Here is a 21,428-nt window from a genome sequence, read left to right as displayed (position 1 = left end):
TTCTTGAAAAAGGGATTTGTCATACCTTCACCCCTACCATGTAAAGGGTTGTTAAAGGTCATTGATTGTTTATGCCAATTCTTTTGATGTTGTACACTATAATGGGTCTGTAATTCATAGTAAGGTATTACACAGTGATGTTTAACAGCTATTGTTAAGCGGAGTAAAATACCAACATGGGCAAAAATCTCAGCTATGTAAGCATTCGGTAATGGTGGTTGACATGGCATGGTCTTTTAATTGACTGGTGCAAAGTACATTAAAACATAGCTATTGGTAAGTAAGATACAATATTAAATTGGAGTAATAACAATTGTTATAAAAAGACGCCCAACGTTATCAAAAAAATAGCCTGTTTAATTGACAAAATAAAGTGTCACATGATGACACCCATTTCTGAGATAGAATGTTTTTGACAAAATTTTATGCCTGGATTATGCCATTACCCCCCCACGCTGTGAAATGTGCTTTATATGCTTCATAGTGCATTGTACGTAGTACATCAGCATGTTCTAAACAATGTAAAAAATTGTCAATAATCTTTTTTTTATGTGTGTTTGACACTTTGGACCACAAAAAAGGCCACGTCACATCAACCACCCATATATATGGGTGTGATGTCAGGTCACTACTTTTAATTCCGTAAATTTCTACTATAGTAACAATACTTTTAGACAAGACTGTTTTCTACTTTTTGTACCACTGAATACTGTTGGGGCATTCAGCAGCATGGTTTTGAGCAATGGGGGTTTAAAAAAATGCAGAGGGGAAAAGAAAGCATTCCAGACAATGTCCATCTTATTTCGATTAAATTATACGCTGATATTCCCGTCATCATGGAAAGGAACTGTACAGAATGCCTTCCATTTTCCACAGGTTTGGATACCCTTTGCACCTGATTCCATTAGGTCATATTTTTCACAGGTTATTTGGCCCTGTTTTGAGCTAGTTATTTCATAACTGATTGTTCTTGTGTCGCATTGTCATTTTGTTCATATAAACAAAAAGGTAAATGAGTGCAGGTTGCTCCAGGTAGGTGTACTGCACAATATTTTACCATAATCTGTGGACATTTTTTGAGCCAGGCCTAGTACATAACACAGGAATACCTGAACACATTTGTAAATTATTTTGCCATTCCACCCACATGAAAATGACATTTACTGACCAGACACCAACAAAACTAATGATAGTTTTGACATTAGTGGGTCAATAAAAAAAACAAAAAAACAAAACAAAACACATTTTTGAAAATGTGATGTGAAGGTTAACATTTTAAGATGCTGGCGCTCCCAGCATTGTTAAGTTTGTTGCAGGGGGCATTTTAATTTTATATTGCCCTGCATAGAATACAAACTAGAAGCGGCTATAAAAATCACCGCCCAGGCGCAACATACAACCTGTGTATTAAGCATGTTAAAACCTTAATACACAGATTGTGTATATACACACACACCTGTTGAGTTGAGCCAATGACATGCATAGTGAATATTGTCAAGCTCAATGAGATCTAGAAGTGTACCAAGTTTGACACGTATACATGCAAGTCTGTATAAGCTATGCAGAAAAATCTCCTGTAAAGGCCCTGAGCAACACCTAGGCCCGTGACTCGCAGGCATCCTAATGGCAGCAGATTCCAACCCGTGCGCTGATTTTTGAGCATGTTAAGACCTCCAAAACGGCCCAGATGATTAAAAATGGGTCATTTATTTGGGACCCATTACACGGAAAAAATCCTACAATTTTATTTTAAATGAACTCTGTTGGTATGAATTTCACTTTATCTATATACATGGGCCAAATTAAGAAGAGGAAAGAGGAAAACAAATTACAGGTGGATGACCATTTACAAAATAAAGGTTGTTCTACCATAAAATTGGGTGGTCCTGATAAATCCACTCATCCATCTGATAAATTTTTTCCACACATATATATTTTCAGCTTTTAGCAGGAAGGATAAAATTTGGCAATCGAATGGTTTCTAATCTACATGCTGGAGTCTTTATCATCAAAATAAAAGTTGGTCTGAGTGAGGAAACAGCATTCGGTGTGTTTACATAAGAACAAAGTTTTTGGCAGGGAGAAAATTAAGGTATTTCTATTCATCCAGAGTTTTATTTCAGTAACTTGAGATCAGTTTTAATACCTCACAGGGAAGTCAAAATATATAAATCATAGTTGATTTTATATATAGACAACACCCAAGTGTATAAAATCAGGAAACTAAATCTTTGCTTTTGGCTCTTTGAGTCTCTTAAATTCACATAACGCCCACACTCACCCACTTTGCAATGTTGCATGCAGTCATTAAAATAAAGAAAAAACTGTAAAACACTTCACCTAACATGTAATAAATCTAGAATGAGAGTTAAATTTTTTAATCTGAAAAAAAAAAAAAAAAAAAACTTGATATGCACCACATATGTAAAGAAAATTAAATGACAAACCCCAATGTTTGTGTATGCAATACTTGAAGGAACAAGCTATAAATTTAAGCTCTATGTTCTTTATAAGAGGCAAACAAAAAAGTCATATTTACAGTAAGTTTTAGGGTAAGTGCTCAGTAAGGGCCTAACCACTCACATTGGTACTAAGACACAGGATGTAACTACAGACTGAAGCTCTATTGACAAATTTATGAATTGGTACATATATATGTGTATATATGTATATATATAAGTTTTTGTCTGCATCAATTTTATAATTATATATATAAAAAGACAAAATTTTAAAATGGATGCAATACATAATGTGGATATACCTTAGTGACAGGTTGTACTGGATAAAACTTTCAAGCAATGAGGATTAAAGTCTTTTTTTAATACTGAGAATTGCAGTGCAGTACAACTAGGAATATTCATGCAGAAATACACAGTTTAAAAGACTGATTAAAGATTATTTTTAAGGTTGCCATCTAACAATACATTACTCTTTTTAGTATTGATGTACAGTCATGTGAAAAAATTAGGACACCCTTTGAAAGCATGTGGTTTTTTGTAACATTTTTAATAAATGGTTATTTCATCTCCGTTTCAACAATACAGAGAGATTAAAGTAATCCAACTAAACAAAGAAAACTGAAGAAAAGTCTTTTCAAGATCTTCTGTAAATGTCATTCTACAAAAATGCCTATTCTAACTGAGGAAAAAGATAGGACACCCTCACATGTATTCCCTCTTAAATTGGCTCAGATCTCACACAGGTATATCACACCAGGTGCACATAATTAGTAGATCGTTACTCTGCATGTTGAATGAGGCTTGCCCTATTTAAACCTCAGACATTTAGTTTGGTGTGCTCCTGACTGTTGAAGTGAGAGTGAGCACCATGGTGAGAACAAAAGAGCTGTCAGAGGACTTCAGAAAAAAGATTGTAGCAGCCTATGAGTCTGGGAAGGGATTTAAAAAGATCTCAAAAGATTTTGAAATCAGCCATTCCACTGTCCGGAAGATAGTCTACAAGTGGAGGGCTTTCAAAACAACTGCCAACATGCCCAGGACTGGTCGCCCCAGCAAGTTCACCCCAAGAGCAGACCGCAAGATGCTAAAAGAGGTCTCCAAAAACCCTAAAGTGTCATCTCGAGAACTACAGCAGGCTCTGACTACTGTTGATGTAGAAGTACATGCCTCTACAATCAGAAAGAGACTGTACAAGTTTAACTTGCATGGAAGGTGTGCAAGGAGGAAACCTTTGCTTTCCAAGAGAAACATCGAGGCCAGACTGACATTTGCCAGAGATAAAGTTGACAAAGACCAGGACTTCTGGAATAATGTTCTTTGGACAGATGAGTCCAAAATTGAATTATTTGGACACAACAGCAGAGGACATGTTTGGCGTAAACCAAACACAGCATTCCAAGAAAAGAACCTCATACCAACTGTGAAGCATGGAGGTGGAAGTGTCATGGTTTGGGGCTGCTTTGCTGCAGCAGGACCTGGTCAGCTCACCATCATAGAATCCACGATGAATTCTACTGTGTATCAGAAGGTGCTTGAAGAACATGTGAGACCATCAGTTAGAAAATTAAAGCTGAAGCGGAACTGGACCATGCAACATGACAATGACCCAAAACATACTAGTAAATCAACCAAAGATTGGCTGAAAAAGAAGAAATGGAGAGTCCTGGAATGGCCAAGTCAAAGTCCAGATTTGAATCCCATTGAGATGCTGTGGGGTGACTTGAAAAGGGCTGTACGCGCAAGAAACCCCTCAAACATCTCACAGCTGAAAAAGTTCTGCATTGAGGAGTGGGGTAAAATTTCCTCAGACCGATGTCGAAGACTGGTAGATGGCTACAAGAACCGTCTCACTGCAGTTATTTCAGCCAAAGGAGGTAACACTCGCTATTAGGGGCAAGGGTGTCCTATCTTTTTCCTCAGTTAGAATAGGCATTTTTGTAGAATGACATTTACAGAAGATCTTGAAAAGACTTTTCTTCAGTTTTCTTTGTTTAGTTGGATTACTTTAATCTATCTGTATTGTTGAAACGGAGATGAAATAACCATTTATTAAAAATGTTACAAAAAACCACATGCTTTCAAAGGGTGTCCTAATTTTTTCACATGACTGTATCTCATGTTTATGTTACATCATATTACGTGTGTGTGTGTGTGTGTGTGTGTGTGTGTGTGTGTGTGTGTGTGTGTATATATATATATATATATATATATATATATATATACACACACACACACACATACAAACATACAGTAAGTCTCCGACTTACGATTGATTTCTGTTCTGGAAGCATGTTCGTAAGTTGGATTCATTCTTAAGTCAGACAAAGTGAGTCTTGTACACCGTTGACAAATATACAACGTAAAGCATAAAAAATAAAATAAACGGGTTTGGTGTTTTGGTAACCTTGTGCTCCCAGACTGATTCATTAAAACCGATGAGGCCGATTCACTTTTCCCGCACCCCCACACTGGACACTGAATATACTTCTTATATTTTATACATTCTCTTGCACACTAAAAATATTGTATATAATTGTAAATATTGGTATCGGGTGTACTGCAGTGTCTATTTTTTGTACATTACACGCAAGCTACTTCCGTTATTTGTTCGAATCGTTCATATAACCGCGGTCCGTTCTATGGAAATTCGTAACACGAATGTTCGTAAGTCGGAGATGTACTGTGTGTGTGTGTGTGTTTTATATATATATATATATAATGCGCGCACACACAAATACACGTCTATATATAAAGATGACAATAAATACAAAATCCAGTTTCTAAATGATTTCATTTATTAAGGGAGAAAGCTCTCCAAAGCTGCCTGGCCTGTGTAAAAAAAAAAAAAGAGAAAAAAAAATGGCATCCCCAGGAAAGTTCCCAGAGCCAGGCAGGTTTGGACACTTTTTTTTACCCTTAATGAATGAAATCATAACTTATTTAGGGAAAAAAAAATATTTAAAAACTGCATTGTGTGTTTACTTAGGTTATCTTTCTGAAACATAAAAAATGTGATGATCTGAATCATTTAAGTGTCACAAATATGCAAAAAAGAAAAGAAAAAAAAAAAAGACAAATAAGGAACGGGCAAATACTTTTTTACAGCACTGTGTGTATACAGTATATGGCCCAGAAGAAAGAGGAAACCATTTGGGATTTTTCCGTATTTGTTGATATGTAAATTAGTACAAAAAGATAACGCAAAATATGGCAAAGAATCACGCTATGTAAAGATATTAATATAATGCTGCCTCTTAAATAAACAAAGAGGCTTAACCTGGATATTTACAAAAATTCACAGTATCTCCTTTCTTGGTTCACATGGAAAGAACACCGAAAGGGAGATAAATTTAGCATGAGTCCTTTTGTTACAAACACAGCTTGTGTGATGGTGAAGACAAGAAAGAGGAATATACAGTATGCACCTTGCCTGGCCGAGCCATGCCACACTACCCAGTGGAAAAGCGCTACACTTTACCCATGCACCATATCGTGACATGGCTTGCATTCATCCTAAACTCTTATGAAATTTTCTGATGTCATTGCTGAACACCATCACAGACAATGAGAACTACATATTTTTTGTTTAAAGGGCACAAATGCACAAAACTAACTTTTTAAGCAATTTTATTCAAGAACTGCCATTTCAGAAAAAGGAAAAACACGCAGACATTTATAATATTTACTAAAATAAAAACGGCTTTTAAAAGTCATGCATATTCTACGTGACACACTATCACTATTACCAGAAGTAGTCTAAAACCCAAATCACAGTAAATCAGATGTTGTACAAGTAGGAGACCCAAGCAACATGATCTTGTGAGAAAAGAAGAAAAAAAAACATTTACCTAAAAACAAGAGATCTAAAGTTAAAGTTATATGTAACTGATACTTAAAACCTCAAGGCAGGAAAGGGCATATAAAGCATGCTGTAAACAATACACTTTTAATAATTAGTGTATGGGTATTTTTCTTCCACAGAAAAGAAAGGTGACCTGAATTTAGCTTTTTGCAAATCCTAGGTTCTTATATAAGCAGATTTCTCCTGATCAATTTATTGGGTTCTGTTTAATACAGATATTGCCACTTTTCACTGTGCATATACAAAAGCCAGGAAACCAAAAATCGCTGTATTGATCTCATTCTATTAATTTTGTCTTGTCTCATAGAATGACAGAAATAGAACACGATGAACTACACAGAAAAATCAAGTTTTCACATCCCATTTAATCAGATAACCTGTGAATTATTATTTTTTTAATCGGAACTATATCGTAGTTCAACAAGATAGTCTTTAAGCAGATCTATTAAATTTAAGCTTTAAATGATTTTATAACAAAACCCAAGGTGTAAAAGAAGACTAAGCAGAAGCACTGCAACCTTTCTAAAGCTCTATCTGAAAAAAATAAAAATAAATCTAAATTTCCCTACAGCATATGCACAGTTAAGGCAATGTCAGTCTCAAAACAGAGCTATGTTCATATTCCATATTCAAAACTGGTTTAATGTTGTGTGTCAGATACATAGGACAAAAGTCAACGCTGACAGTTGCCCGAGAGCTATTGGAAAGGACATGAAAATGAATATTATCTATAAACAGGAGGCTAGGTATTTTGGATCAGGGACTATAATTTACTATAGTTAAAGAATAAATAAAAGCCTAGTATCTACGTCGCTTGTTGTTGGGCCCATCAAAGTTTCCCCCAACAGGATTTCCTCGCCCAAATCCACCTGGACCCCCCATAGGAGGCACAGGTCCTGCGCCACCAATCACAGGTGACTGTTGCTGCTGGGGAGAATCAACACCTGGTCGAATACCCATGGACGAACCCATCTGAGCAGGTGCTCCCTGAGAAAATCTTTCGTTACGCTACAGTATGATAGAAGAAGGAAGTATATGTATTGGTTTGTGCAAAAGAAATTCCAGGAAGAATCGGCCAGTTGTTGCAGTGTTAAAAGTCCAAAAATTGTTACACAAGTTTGTGTCAATGTTTGGAATGTCACAACGCAGAATTTCCCCAAGTTGACATGATGAAAAGCAGCCCCGTCCAGGTACCAACAAAAAAGGAAACAAATACAAATTAGTAAGCATAAAAATGAAGAATTAAGGGGAAAAAAATTAAGTATGCTTCTGAATAATAGAAATATCAAACAACAAATACCACTGAACAAAAAGGTCAAGAACATGTCAGAAAAGTTAACAGAGCAAAATAATGTATTGCAACAACTTAACCACCCCGACTCCCCTCACCAAAAAACGAAATTACAGAAAACTGGTTACTTTTCTGGAATGTTGGACGACCATTGAAAATGAAAGTCACTATATAATAAACCCCTGCAGTAGATAACATCATAAACTGCAGTTTTACTAATACTTGTAGTAATCCTTTCTATTTTCTGTAAAACATAAAATAAACCATTGTTGAATGCAGAGGCAAGTGATATTTTTAAAGTGTGAAATTCCTCTGCAGGGACTAAATACCTTTACTAAGGCGCATTCAAATAATCCAAAAAGCCATGCTTCATGAAATTTTTGTATTACATGTTTAAAATCCTATGTGCAATAATTTGAGAAACAGTGGCAAGTAAAATGGTAGATGGTACCACTACAATGGACATTATGTGGACAAAGTTCCCCTCTCTTTATTGGTACTTTGCATTCACATAGACTTTGCATGTAGAATATTTTTATATATTTATATGTTAATTTTAGCCAACTGTAGCAATATGCAAATCATGGAATTTGCCTTTTTTAGCAGTAATAAGGTGTAAATTCACTTGTGGCATTTACAGCCACGTATATAATGAGTTATCAATATTTTTGCAATGAACCACTTCTATTTGGTGGACCAGCAGCGGAAGCATCTTAAGTCATTATTGAAAGAACATACTGCTCAAGTGATAGTTTAACAAAGGAGTGCGTTGGTATATGATTTTGATGTGAACTAGCAGTTAGGAAGAAATAAACGTTGTGATCAAATACCACTCCTTAAACTAACAAAGTGATTTTATGATTTGAATATGTACACTGTACAGATTTATTGGCACCCTCAGTAAAAGTGGGTAAACAACTCTAAAATGTGCCTTTGTAGTTACATAGACTGAAAATACAAAAAAAGATTGCAAAAAAAAAATCTAGTTCTAGATATAGTTCAGGTCATCACTATGTTTAGGAAATAGAAGTTGCTACTTGCTAGCAAAGAAGTGATGCCTAATTTGTATCCAACAGGTTTGGTAAAACTGGTAAAAATACACTTTTCTAGACATATTTATTATGTGGGTATTTTAAGGATATATCTGGTTTTATTGCCACTGACTTGATGATTGTAAACATACTTATTTTATTTCTGCACTCTCTACTCTTTTCTATGTCAATGTACAACAAAGGCAATTTGGTGCAACATGTTTCCAGTGAGCGCGTCCCCTCCCTTTTTTACCAAGGATGTTAAGAAATTTGGAGTTGCCTGTAATACACTGCCTGGTCAAGAAAAAGTCCCACACTTGTATTTTGTTGGAGAACCTTATGCAACTCTGCATCAAAATAAATGAAGTAGAGTTGCATTAGTATTTGGCTGAGATCTTGCATTATTCATGGGTGAGTTGAACCACTCAAGTCTTTTACTGCACACACCAAGACTTTCGACTGGGTTAAGGTCAGGACAATAGGACGAGACACTCCATTGTTATGATAGGGTACAAGTAAGCAGCCAAAGACGGCTCCATTGGTGGCGGGCTAACCAGTCCCGCTTTTTCAGCTCAATTTAATTCTAAATACTGTCCCATAAACGAGTACTGTGACGTGAGTAGACAGCGGTTTGCCCCATGACGATGTTAGCCCGCCGATGGGTAAGCAGTTTTTAACCGTTGTCGGTTCAGGTAAGGGAAAAAAATTCTGAGAATCATGATGGCCTCCGAGCCGGCTGTGGGGCTCCAGTGTCCAGCACCGGAGCTCTGAGCAGACAGTAAAATCTCGTCCTCAGCCAAGCCGTGCATATCCAGACCACCAGTCAAGCATGTCATCATCCTGGAAAGCAGGCCGTTCATAGCCATGTTACTAACTGACGCTGCAGGGGAGCTACATGGTCCTTCAACCCTTCCAAATACTCCATTTGATTTGCCCAGCTAAGAGCAGGGACTTCTGCTGGAGCTGCTGATTTGGAGAGAAGGGGGTCCTGCTAAGCAACCGTGGATTTACCTTACTTTCACCGTGAACATGACCTGCCTTTCTAGCGTTGAACACCGGAGCTAACGATACTAAATACTGTCTTGCTTTCTCGGCTTGCTCATCAGGGACAATCTGACTATTGTTAAAAGTGCTACATAAATAAAACTGAACTGAATTGAATTTGATGTTAATAAATATAAGCACCGTCATTGTGCAATATACTTGTGCCATCAGGGAAGAAAAAGATCAAATGACGGTATAACCCGGACATTCAGTACAATTCATGTCATCAGCCGACTTGTCGAAGTTGTCACAATGTTGTTGAGCCTAGACCTAACTAGCTGAAGCAACCCCAGATCATAATACTGCTTCCAAAGGCTTGTACAGTGATGGGCACAGCATGTGATTCCCTTCTTACTCTGATGTACCAATCACCATCGAACTGGACTCATCAAACCACATGACTTTTTTCCCACAATCCAAATCTTTATGATCCCTAGCAAATTGAGGCCTTCTTTCCCGATGAGCCTTACTAAGTGGATTTCTTATAGCCAGACAACAGTTCAATCCCAATCATGTAAGTTCTTGTCAGAGATCCCAATCATGTAAGTTCTTGTTAGAGATCCCAATCATGTAAGTTCTTGTGCATGTGGAAATGTTACTTTACATTATCATTTGCGGTCTTAATAATATGCTGGACAGTTCTTAACCCAATTCCAGTAATTTAAGCAGTATCCTTAGGTGTTCTTTGCTGGGCTGTGTTGATGCAGGCCAGTTACTTGAGCCTTATGAAACACAGTAACATCATTTCCACTTTTGGGAGATACGTCTTCTGACATGGTCATTTAACAAATAAGTTTTTGACCAGGCAGTGTTTGATTTAGATTTAGAACAAAAACTATGGTATTTTTAAGAACTGATAATACATACTGAATTCATTTAAATGATTGTTATAAAAGTAACAGCATTATCTGCTTACTTTAATTCATTTATATACATTTTATCAGAAATATTTTTGTATGTTTCATGGTAAATAAATAACAAATAAAGTGATAAAGTGCTGTTAGTTTTAGTTAAGGATTTCATTTTACAAAACAGTAAGTAGCAAACAATAGCACTGATACATTACCATATTTCCGTTATCCTGAATGAGGGGTGACCCCATATTTGACGATCCCTCTGGCCCCATGGCTCCACCCCGGCCTGACATGCCCATGCTCATCATTTGAGCAGGGCCCTGGTTACCACTAACAGCAGCGGCAGGATTAAAAGAATCTACACAAGACAATGCATGACCAATATTAACTAAGATGCCTTCATCTATCTTAGCACTAATCTAAACAAAGGAGGCAACTTGGATGTGCAGTCCCATATTCCTCTAAAAATTAAAAATAAAAATACAATAAAATCAGATTCTATATAAAATTCCTACTTCTAACCTCTTATTCGATAAAAGTATACTATGTATGAACTGCCACAAGTGAAACAGTGGAAAAAAGAAAAATAATATTTAGAATTTGGCATAGTTAAGAAAACTTATTTTGTGTGAAACTGGAAGAAAGCAAACATCAGCTGATTTAACACCAATGAACCATATCATTATGACCACTCACAAGTGACGTGAATAACACTGATTATCTCGTTGCAATAACAGCTGGAAATGGGTGGGATAATAACTGAGGCAGAAAGTTAACTCTTGACAAGTCAGGTTTGACAAACTGTTGTTCCCAGTCTGCAGTGGGCAATACGTACAAAAAGTCCAAGGAAGGAAGGCTAGTACAGACAGGGTCATGGCAGGCCATTGCTCAATGATCCATGTGGAAAGTGAAGGCTGGCCCATGTAGTCCAATCACATAGAAGTGCTACTGTAGCTCAAATTGCCAAAAAAGTTAATGCTGATTTCCGGCAAAAAGGTGTAAGAAAACAAATTGCTATTTTTTGTGAATGGGGTTACTGAGTCACAGACCAGTCAGGGTGCCCATGCTGACCCATGTCCACTGCCAAAAGCACATTTAATAGGCACATGAGCATCAGAACTGGACTACTCAGCTATGGAAGAAGGTGGTCAGGTCTGATAAATATGGATGGTGGGGTGTGTGTGCTGTACTTACCTGGAGGAAGAGATAGCATCAGGATGCTCTATGGGAAAAAGGCACAGACAGTGCAACGCTTTGGGAAATGTTCTGTTGGGGAAACATTAGGGGTCCTGCCATTAATGTAGATGTTGCTTTGACACATACTACCTACCTAAACACTGTTGCTGACCAAGTACACTGCTTCGTGGGAAGCATATTTTCAAATGGTGGCTTCTTTCAGCAGAATAATGTGCCCTGGAACACTGCAAAAATGGTTCTATGGAATTCAAAGCTATGAGTTTCAAGTATTGACATGGGAAATAAAGAGTATCTGTGGGATGTGCTAGAAGAACAAGTTAGTTAAACGGAAGCCTCAAGTTGGCATATAAGCATATGGCTTAAAGAATCTCCTACTGATAGCTTCATGACGGATATAACAGAACATCTTCAGAGGTTTAGTGAAGACTGAGGCTCGATGGGCAAAGGCTGTTTTAGGGAGGCGGTCATAATGTTATGGCTGATCAGTATACTCCATAGTGCACAAAAACACTAATAAATGGTCATTGTGTTTATGTGGTTTGTAAAGAAATGTTGGTCTGGTGCCAGAAAAAATATGAAAATATCATGGTCCTAAGATGAAGAATATAGATTCCCTATAGGCAAGTTACAAGGAATAATTCAGAGATGCTTAAAATTTTCTAGAAACTGTCTTGGTCAAGAATTCAAGGGTAAAAGGGTCAAATTTGTTCTCTCACTCAGGCACATGTAAAACACTTATAAACAATCACTCCACAGACATCACAGTGTGACTGGATGTACAGTAAAAATTACCCAAAATCTGTAACACATTATGTAAAGGTGATGCATAAGCAAACTTTGTTTTTTTTTAAAACTTGGTCTGAGACTTATGACCGTACCTCCCATATTAACGGCTCCACGGGCACCCATTTCACTCATTCTCATATCCTGTTCTCTCTGAAAGTGAAGAAAAGTTATTAAACCGTAAGGCGCATGTTAAAATTGAATTTTTGGAAGTTCAAGGTTTAACGCATAATATAGGATCCATAGAAATGTGAACAGCTGCATTCACAAATTGTTCGGAGAAGCATCAGAAGGCAATAACTAAAAATATATAAAATGGAAAAAATGAAAGAAAAAAAAACAACAACTATTAATTAAGCCATATAAGGGTGGTCATTTAAATTAAGTTCAGTTTTCCACAGCATTTTCTTTATTGCTGTGTGACACTATTAGAGCCAGCATTAAGTGATACGATAAAATGGCAATGGAGAGGACACAATGCCATTCTGACTAAGAGTTGCAAGAATACTTTAAATTTAATAAATTTCTCTTCTTCCTCCTCTTATTATTATTATTATTATTATTATTATTATTATTAATGACAAATAGAAAAGAAGCAGCATCAGCCTCATTACTGCATAGTGCTTGGAGTCTATTGTCAACTGTATACAGCATTTTCCCCCATCCATTGTCATCAAACCATGGTTTTTATTTATTTTTCACATCATTTAACCTAATTAAACTTTTCCATACTTTCGCTTCAGATTCTGGCCTTAGAGGGAATAAAAATCAGGTGTGACGTGAACATAGCTGGTAATTTACAGGTAATAGACATCTGTTAGCATTTGCCCGCAAGTACTGATAAAAATCTACATTTATGTAACTTTTGTAAAGCTGACAGAAGGTTTTGGTTTAGTCTAGCTTATGCAAGCATTTAAAACACAACTTACTGAGAAATAAAGCACATAGCCATTTAACGCAACAGTGCCTTTTAGATTTAAAAAAATAAATATATTTTGCACCATACTATACATTAAAAATAGCCTTTCAGTTTTCTGAAAATATTTTATTATGGAAAATATTTATTAAGTTAAACTTGCAGTTTATTCCACAAACTGTTAAAAGTACGAACTATATTAAGCTGTAAAATTTAATAAAATGTGATTTCATGTGATGTGAAAAATTTAAATTTTTAACCAAGTTTAACTGTAAAAACTTGATATTAGTATTTAACATTTATACATTACTATTAATGTTACTAGAGCAATGTTTTCTAGTTTAGTAAACAATGAAAAAACAGTATAGTAGAGTGAAGTATAGTCTTCACTCACTCACGCACACACAACAAATTAAAACAAACAACATCATAGGAGTACGACATGATGCTAATAAACACTATTCTTGCTTTAAACACTAGATTACAAAAGGAAAAGGGATGGACAAATGAACAGCATGAAATCAAAGAAGAACAGTGACTGTAGCTCTAAGCTCACTTAAAGGAATGAATATGTTACACACTATTCACTAAATGCCAGATTTTAAAAACATATTACTTCTCCCTCTACATAAATAAACAAACCAAAAACACAGACTTAATATACACTAATGCACATGAGTCCTATGGTAGAAAAATCCATTCCTTATTGCTGTTGTCATAGATCATAAAAACATGCAAGGTTTCAAGGTCTAAACTCCACTTAAGTGTAAATAGTGTAAATGAGTAGGCATATTATGACCCGAGCAATAGATGAAGTTACTGAGTTAATAACCAAATGGGGAAAAAAAATTGCCACATACAGTCTGTATTATTCAGACAGTTTGATCAAAACTAGGATGAAGTCGAGCACTTTCCACACGCTCATGTGTGTGATTTTTACCTAGTAGTTTAAGGACTGACTAGAAAGTTTAAAGTATCAACATACATAACAGCACTATGACAAACTAAGTTTAAAACTACTTTCCTGTAAGGCATCTATAAAAATAAAAACTTGAGAAATTTATGTGCCAGCCATGCAGCTAGCAAACCACAGCAGTGAATGACAATTTTTATTCCAAATGGAACAAAAAGTATGACCAATGTGTTGAAAATGGTAAACTGTGGGTTAAATGTTGATTACCTACAGAAATACAGGCACACAACTCATTCTCATAAGTGCGCGCACACACTTAATCAGACATATGTGCATGCTCACCTCTTATTAGTACATTTGTGCCACATCCCAAGATATGCAATTAAACATAAGAGCCAGTTTGTCTGGCAAGTACTGAATTCCATGTAACATTAATAAATCTTTAAGTGTTACCCAAACTATTTAGTTAACCTAAAATTAAAGGATTAAGACTTTTAATCAAAAAAGATTTTGGGACTTTCAATGCAATCATGACCATTCCATTATCAAATGTTATGTTTGTTTCTCATTAAAATAACATACTACAGCCCTAGAGAAATATAATTTACGCATTTATTTAATGTTAGTCAAACATGTGTATAATGTCTTAAATTAAAAATATGTAAATGAAATGTAAAGAGGTATAAGAGTGGGGCAAAGAGGAGAGAGATAGGAGAGAGAGAGAGAGAGAGAGAGACTGCTGGTCTTCTGTTTTTTTGAAAAAGAGGTTAGAAGCACACCCAGCTGTCTCTCAACTCTATACGCGGTTTATGCACAACAAAAACAGATAACAGAATATTACAGTTAAACAGCTGTATGCCTGCATTACGAAACACATGAATACATATCAAATAGACATCAAAAAGGACCACACACAGCTTTCTACACACTATCAGGCCAAAAGTATATGGACACCTGACTCATAGTTACTATGTGAGCTTTTACCAAACAAATCCGGAGGCACACAAGTTTTTCCTGTTTTTCTTCCACGTGAACTAAGGAGCCTTGCTCTTGGTCCATCAGGTCCATGGCCCTGTGCACAAAGAATTTTGGCATGCACAAGCTCCTGACATCTTATTAATGCTCCTGAGGCTAAATCGTGGAATTCTGACATCCTTGGAATAGGATGCGCAAGTCAGGTGTCCATATTACAAATGATCAAACTGTAAGTGCATAAATAATGGTTACCTTTCTAAAGCCTAACATTGGAATAATTTTATTAAATGTTAAGCACACACCCCGCTCACATACATACACGCGCACACACGCATACACACACGCATACACACACAAACACGCACACACAGAGACAGCAGTCCCTGCAGATCTTCTGCCTCTTGGGAATTTAACAAGGAAAAAAATTATGAAATTATCACATTATTAATAAGCATCAAACAGAATTCACATACAAAATACAGGTTAAATAAGAAAGCCAAACCCTTTATAAGGTGCTTAAAATTCAAATGTCAACCTTTTTCCGGATGTGTATTTAAAAAATAAATAAATAAATAAATAAATAGTAGAATTGTGCATCTACACCTCTAGTCTTTAAATAGAAAGTTGTCTGCATGTCCAATGTCCTAGAACAATCTACTATAGACTGTACTGGGCCTTTGAGGATCTGACAAAAGCTTACATTGATTAATATGGGGAAGAAGAAAAATGGCATTACACATTATGTTTTTGCTGCTCTCTGCAGTGCATGCCACATCTTCAGAGTCATGTACAGTTAATTACTAAATTATTGCCATCTTCAATAAAATGCTGAACATTCAACAAGTGACTGCCGGATCAAACATACCTCAAACATAATTTTCAAAATGACTCTTAGCACAACTTTTTAATATTAAGTAAAGTCTTCTTTACAGAAAGCAACAATGCAAAATATTTTCTACACACACACGCATGCACATACATATCTATACCTGACCGCAAAATCTTTAGAATATTAGACTTTTCTTTATTTTTATTAATTTTTCCTTCACCACTTAATAATTGTGTACTGTGTTCATGATAAAAAAGAAATGCTGGCAAATCTTTGTTTTGAAAAAGTATCAAGCATTTGTGTAAAATGACAATACTTCTCTAACCATACCATTACACCCCTAATTATCGCTAGCCTTAACATTGCTGTGTTTACAGGCATTCCTAAGGATTTGACTAAAATTTTATTTGAAATTGTGCTCAGAATTGATATTTCATCATATTTATAAATTCATCATGTCACATCGTTTCAATGCACATAAATAAAAACAATGCTGCTGGCACGTGTTTGAGGGTAAGGCAGCACTGAATTTATGTGAATTATGAATATGATGTATACACATACATACCCAAGTGTGACTGCAACATCAAACAATGCATGGCAGTCATTGGGCAAGAGAAAAGTAATATACTTTTAGTTCAATTTTAATGATGAGAAAGTTTTGCCGTGAGCTCGATATGTGCATTATTAAGACCTTCTCGCATCCTACCAGCTTTACTGGAAGCAATCAGAGGATATTCTGAACGGTGTGTGATTTGCCTCTGACTCACTCCCTAGAAGATATATTTAACATAATATAATTCTCTCTCTCTCACACACACACACACACACACACACACAATGTGCGTACAGCTATTAAAACACACAATAGGTGTTGGGGCAGCTTAAGACTTGCCCCAACAGTCAGAAGAAAAAAAATAATAAATAAAAAAAGCTTTGGAATAGCTTTGAAAAATTCTACTCATTTTTGCCAGTAAAAGCTTCATAAAGATAACTAATAAATAGACTAGGTTGACCATATGAACCAATAATGACTAAAACCATCTATTTATCATCGAATTGGTACCTAATCACATAATTCAACCACAGTCACATAATTCAACACCAGTAACCATCACAACAATAAGGCCACTTCTTTTGCTGTACTGCTGGATCCTTCATTTTTCACTCCTGATTCACTTTACCATACTTTTTGTGGTTGGCTTCTGTCAAGGCAACTGTGCCAACTCCCATTACCAGTCAGCGATGCTTATCTGATCTTTTATATGCAAAGGAGTGCAATGCAAAACCTTTAAATACAAAATAGCGTACACACACTGAAATTACATGCTTTTGTGATGTAAAGTCAAAAACCAAAACAAATCAGATTAGAAACCTTTCCAACCCCAATAATTTAGATCCCCAAAAAAATACTTCAGCAAACATTGATCATTAGGACATACCTAATGATGCTTCCATTACTGAAAATAATTCTAGTTATCCCCGAAACATGCAATCAGTTCATTACAGTTGCATTTAACTGGATTGCTATGGTCCATAAGGAGCTGACTAACATCTGAGGACTAATTGTTTAAAAAGAGTCAAGAGCAATCATACTTAAGCAGGGTAGGAAGCAATCAAGTCTAGTGTAAAAGTACCCTCAAAGTCTCCAAATAGCACAGGCACATCCTCGGTCTCAAACCCACACAAAACCTGTGAAATGATTTTAAGAGGGCATCGCATATTTTATGAAGATTTATTTATCCACAAAAAAAATTGTCCTGGAATACAAGTGCAAAGGCTCCGCTCAGGTATCCTGTCCTGCCCGTCACGTCTGCAACTCACTATGGATGAGGGCATATGATGTAAATGTAAATTTGATATAAAAAGCAAATGTTAAGGCAAAAAATCCTTCCAAAATTAATTAGGGTATGCACCAGAGCACAAATTTCATTTTTTCTAAAAATTATCCATTTTTCTCTCTCTTTTATTTATTGAACATCAAATTAAATATGGTGGGGAAAAGGTTTCTAATCTAACTTTACATCATAAAACCAGCAACTTCCATAAGGGTGTGTACAGGCTATACAGTAAATATTTTTAAATTTACTTTGGATAAATGGACTTAATATTTTGCACATACAGTAGTGGCCAAAAGTACTGTATATTTTGCACATACAGTAGTGGCCAAAAGCCAACATGTGCGTGCGCGCACAAAAAAAATCCTGACAACTTACTTCTAGCAAAACTAGACTAGAAAAAAAACTGCCCATGTGACAACAGTGTTCAGCTTCTGAAAACACGGCCTGGATCATCTCCAGACCTAAATCTATAGAAAACTGTTGAACAATGTTGAAGAAGGCAGTGGCAGGAGAGAAAGTCTCTTCTGTACATGATCTTCAGGAAGCAATCAAGTAGGCATGGATTAGGCAAGAGACACCAGAGTACTGCAGACATCTTTTTGACCCAGCCGGATGCAGCAGGTTTTAAAAATTAAATAACTTCATACTAAATACTGATTGTTATACAGCATTTTCATTGTTGTTGGTCTTTTGGCAGCTCCCAGCAAGGGGTCGCTGCAGCAAACCCTCCGGACCACACACAAGTTTGGCACAGGAATTACGGCAGATGCCCTTCCAGACGCCACACCCCCCCAATTTATTGGGCTTTCATTGCATAATATAACAAGTTATTCCTATAATTATTCAATATTTTCCCACATACCAAGTATATTGATGGACACTCAAGTATTCCTGTCCACCCTTTTTTTTTTTTTTTTACTATTATTATTTTGTTCAGGAAAAACATTCCTAAACAACAAACATGTACAGGTAAGGTAGCACAAGAAGGAACTGTCCACTACTAGTTAATTGATCGCGGACAGTTCCTTCTTTTGCTACCTTTCCGTTTGGGGGGGGATTTAACTCTGGAGATATTAGGAAGAACCAAAGTTATAATTACTTTAAAAACGTGTACATTTTACTGCTACCGTAATATGGGAATGAGGCCTCAAGAATGTAGGACTCTCAGATTGTGCATATTATTCGAATTTTGTGATCACAGAAACAACTTAAAACAACCATAAAAAGATGAGATTGCATGCATCTGTGCTTTTTCTCAGTCATTTTTTGCTTGGTTATGTTTGTATAGTTGGATAAGATGAAATTTAAACTCAGTTCATCATATTGCCTAGGGTGTGCTAAAAAAAAATGTTACTCTATATTGCACAATTTTTACCCCGTGTGTTTATTAAAACCTAGCAATGCAAAAATAAGATCCTATAAAATCTCTTTTTTTTTTTTTTTTTTTTTTTAAAGGGTTGTGCACTCTGACAAACTGCCATCTTTGTACACCAAAGATGGGCCAACCTGTGTACACTTCACATATTGGTAGATGGAGGGGAGGGTTGTAGATTGAATTTCTGACGATTTAATAGAACAGAATGTTAAAGGTCATTAGTTATTTGTTGCTTGTTGTATGTAGTAGACACTTTTGTGCTGGCAGGTAATGTCAGCCCTTTCCGCAAGTATATTTCAGACCTGTGGGAAACACTGGAATTATTGTAATACATTTGAGAATGTCATTAAAACAGTGAATTTTACTTTTGTCTTAATACTTTGGACCACCACTTCACATTTATTACTGTCCACATTAATAGACACACCTGTGCTTCTGCTCAATTTATGCAGTTACCCAATCATGGCAAAACCATAATGTATAAAATCATGCAGGTACAGATCAAACGTTTTTTCATACATCATCACAATGGGAAAGTGTGATCTCTGGGACTTTAACCGTGGACTTCTTTTTGCCAGATGGGTTAGTCTGACTATTCCAGACATCATGTGGGATTTTCACACAAAACAACCTTTATGAAAAATGGTGTGAAAAAGAAGAGGAACATTGTGTGTGTGTGTGTGTGTGTGTGTGTGTGTGGAAAAACTGCAGCCTGAATCATCTTGGTGATGAGAAAGATTAGAGGAAATCACCAGACTGGTTTGAGATAACAAAAGTCTATAGTCACTCAATCACTCTTTACAATTATGGTGAGCAAAAAGAATCTCAGAATGCACCACCTTAATGTGGATGGATGAGTTACAACAGCAGAAGACCACACTGGTATCCACTCTTTTCAGAGAAGAACAGAAATCTGAAGCCATCATGGGCAGACTCACATTAAGACTAGAAATGTTTTTTTTTTTTGTTTGTTTTTTTTACCCAGTGTGGGTGAGCCTGTGCTCACAATGATCTCCCGTTCGTAGCTGACAGAAGTGGAACCTAATATGATCTAGTGCTATAGTAGAACACTCTCCTTGATGTATGTTTGTTTTAGCGTTTATTGCCATATCAGCTTCGCAAGCTATTTCATGGCAAATACATATTAAACATTACTACAAACTTAAACGAAAAATATAATATAAATTTATAGATATAATGTAAGGAATTTAGAAGGTAGTAAAATAAATTAAAAAATGGATAGATAGATAAATAAATAAATAAATAAATAAATAGATATCAGATTACAAGATCGCCTTGGCCAGAAGAATAAGATTTTATACAAGGTTCTTTAGAAATTGTAAAAGTCTTTTTGGTTTCTTCTTGCGAAATAAGTTCATTAAAGTTTGTTCTGGTAGAAATTGTTCTCATGGCATTAAAACTTGGGCAGATGAAAAGTATATGCGTTAAGTCAGATTAGTGCTGACTTACCCTTATACAGATGTGCATGGTTCAAACTCGTATGGACTACACGACATCTTGCATTAACAACTTGGTCTTGTCTGGATCTGAAGCATCTTTTCCTAACCCATTTCAAATCATTTGTTGTTTTGGCATTCTACTCATTCTGCTTGCCATTTATTTAATATATACTGATTGATCAATGGCTGGAGGTCCGAGGGTGGGATTTTACCTCACCTTGATGCTCGTTGTATGCATGCTAGGTTGCTGTTCTGATCTGTTATACTAGTTTATATGTCCTAATAACTAGCGGTTCAAAGCACTCTAGAAACTGGGCCAAAATCCCAGGAGATCATTGGATCCTGAATCATCTGGCACAAACACTCATGACACATTTAAAAAATTTATAAAAAACAATATATTTTAATATTAACACTTTTTTTTTTATTCAGATGCGATTACCTGTTCTGCTCTTAATCTGTTGCTGCATGGTTTTATGCACTGCCCCCTCTCTTATGATGGGATAAATGCACCTGAATAAATGAGCAAGTGTACCTATTAAAGTGGACAATGGCCATATAGAATGGTCTGTTATGACAAAAGGCATTTTTTTTTTTT

General features: G+C 36.0%; 1 protein-coding gene across 3 annotated transcripts in view; it reads right to left on the bottom strand.

Annotated features, from left to right (window-relative positions):
• pspc1 (paraspeckle component 1) overlaps positions 1–21,428 on the bottom strand; it is a 45,839-nt gene that overhangs the window by 10,614 nt on the left and 13,797 nt on the right. Inside the window, exons 7-9 of one of the 3 annotated variants that reach the window (XM_053476700.1) lie at positions 12,617–12,674; positions 10,754–10,899; positions 6,070–7,329 (exon numbers count right to left, since the gene is read on the bottom strand). The exons of 1 other annotated variant lie outside the window; for it this stretch is intronic. In XM_053476700.1, coding sequence (XP_053332675.1) covers positions 7,120–7,329; positions 10,754–10,899; positions 12,617–12,674 — 414 coding nt within the window. In that variant the 3' untranslated portion in view covers positions 6,070–7,119. Of the gene's footprint in view, positions 1–6,069; positions 7,330–10,753; positions 10,900–12,616; positions 12,675–21,428 lie in introns of those variants that run through there. One more of the 3 variants, XM_053476701.1, reaches the window with a different exon arrangement.

Source organism: Clarias gariepinus, chromosome 18, assembly GCF_024256425.1.
Source record: "Clarias gariepinus isolate MV-2021 ecotype Netherlands chromosome 18, CGAR_prim_01v2, whole genome shotgun sequence".
In the NCBI taxonomy this organism is placed as follows: Eukaryota; Metazoa; Chordata; class Actinopteri; order Siluriformes; family Clariidae; genus Clarias; species Clarias gariepinus.
This window is presented reverse-complemented; position numbering and strand designations above follow the sequence as displayed.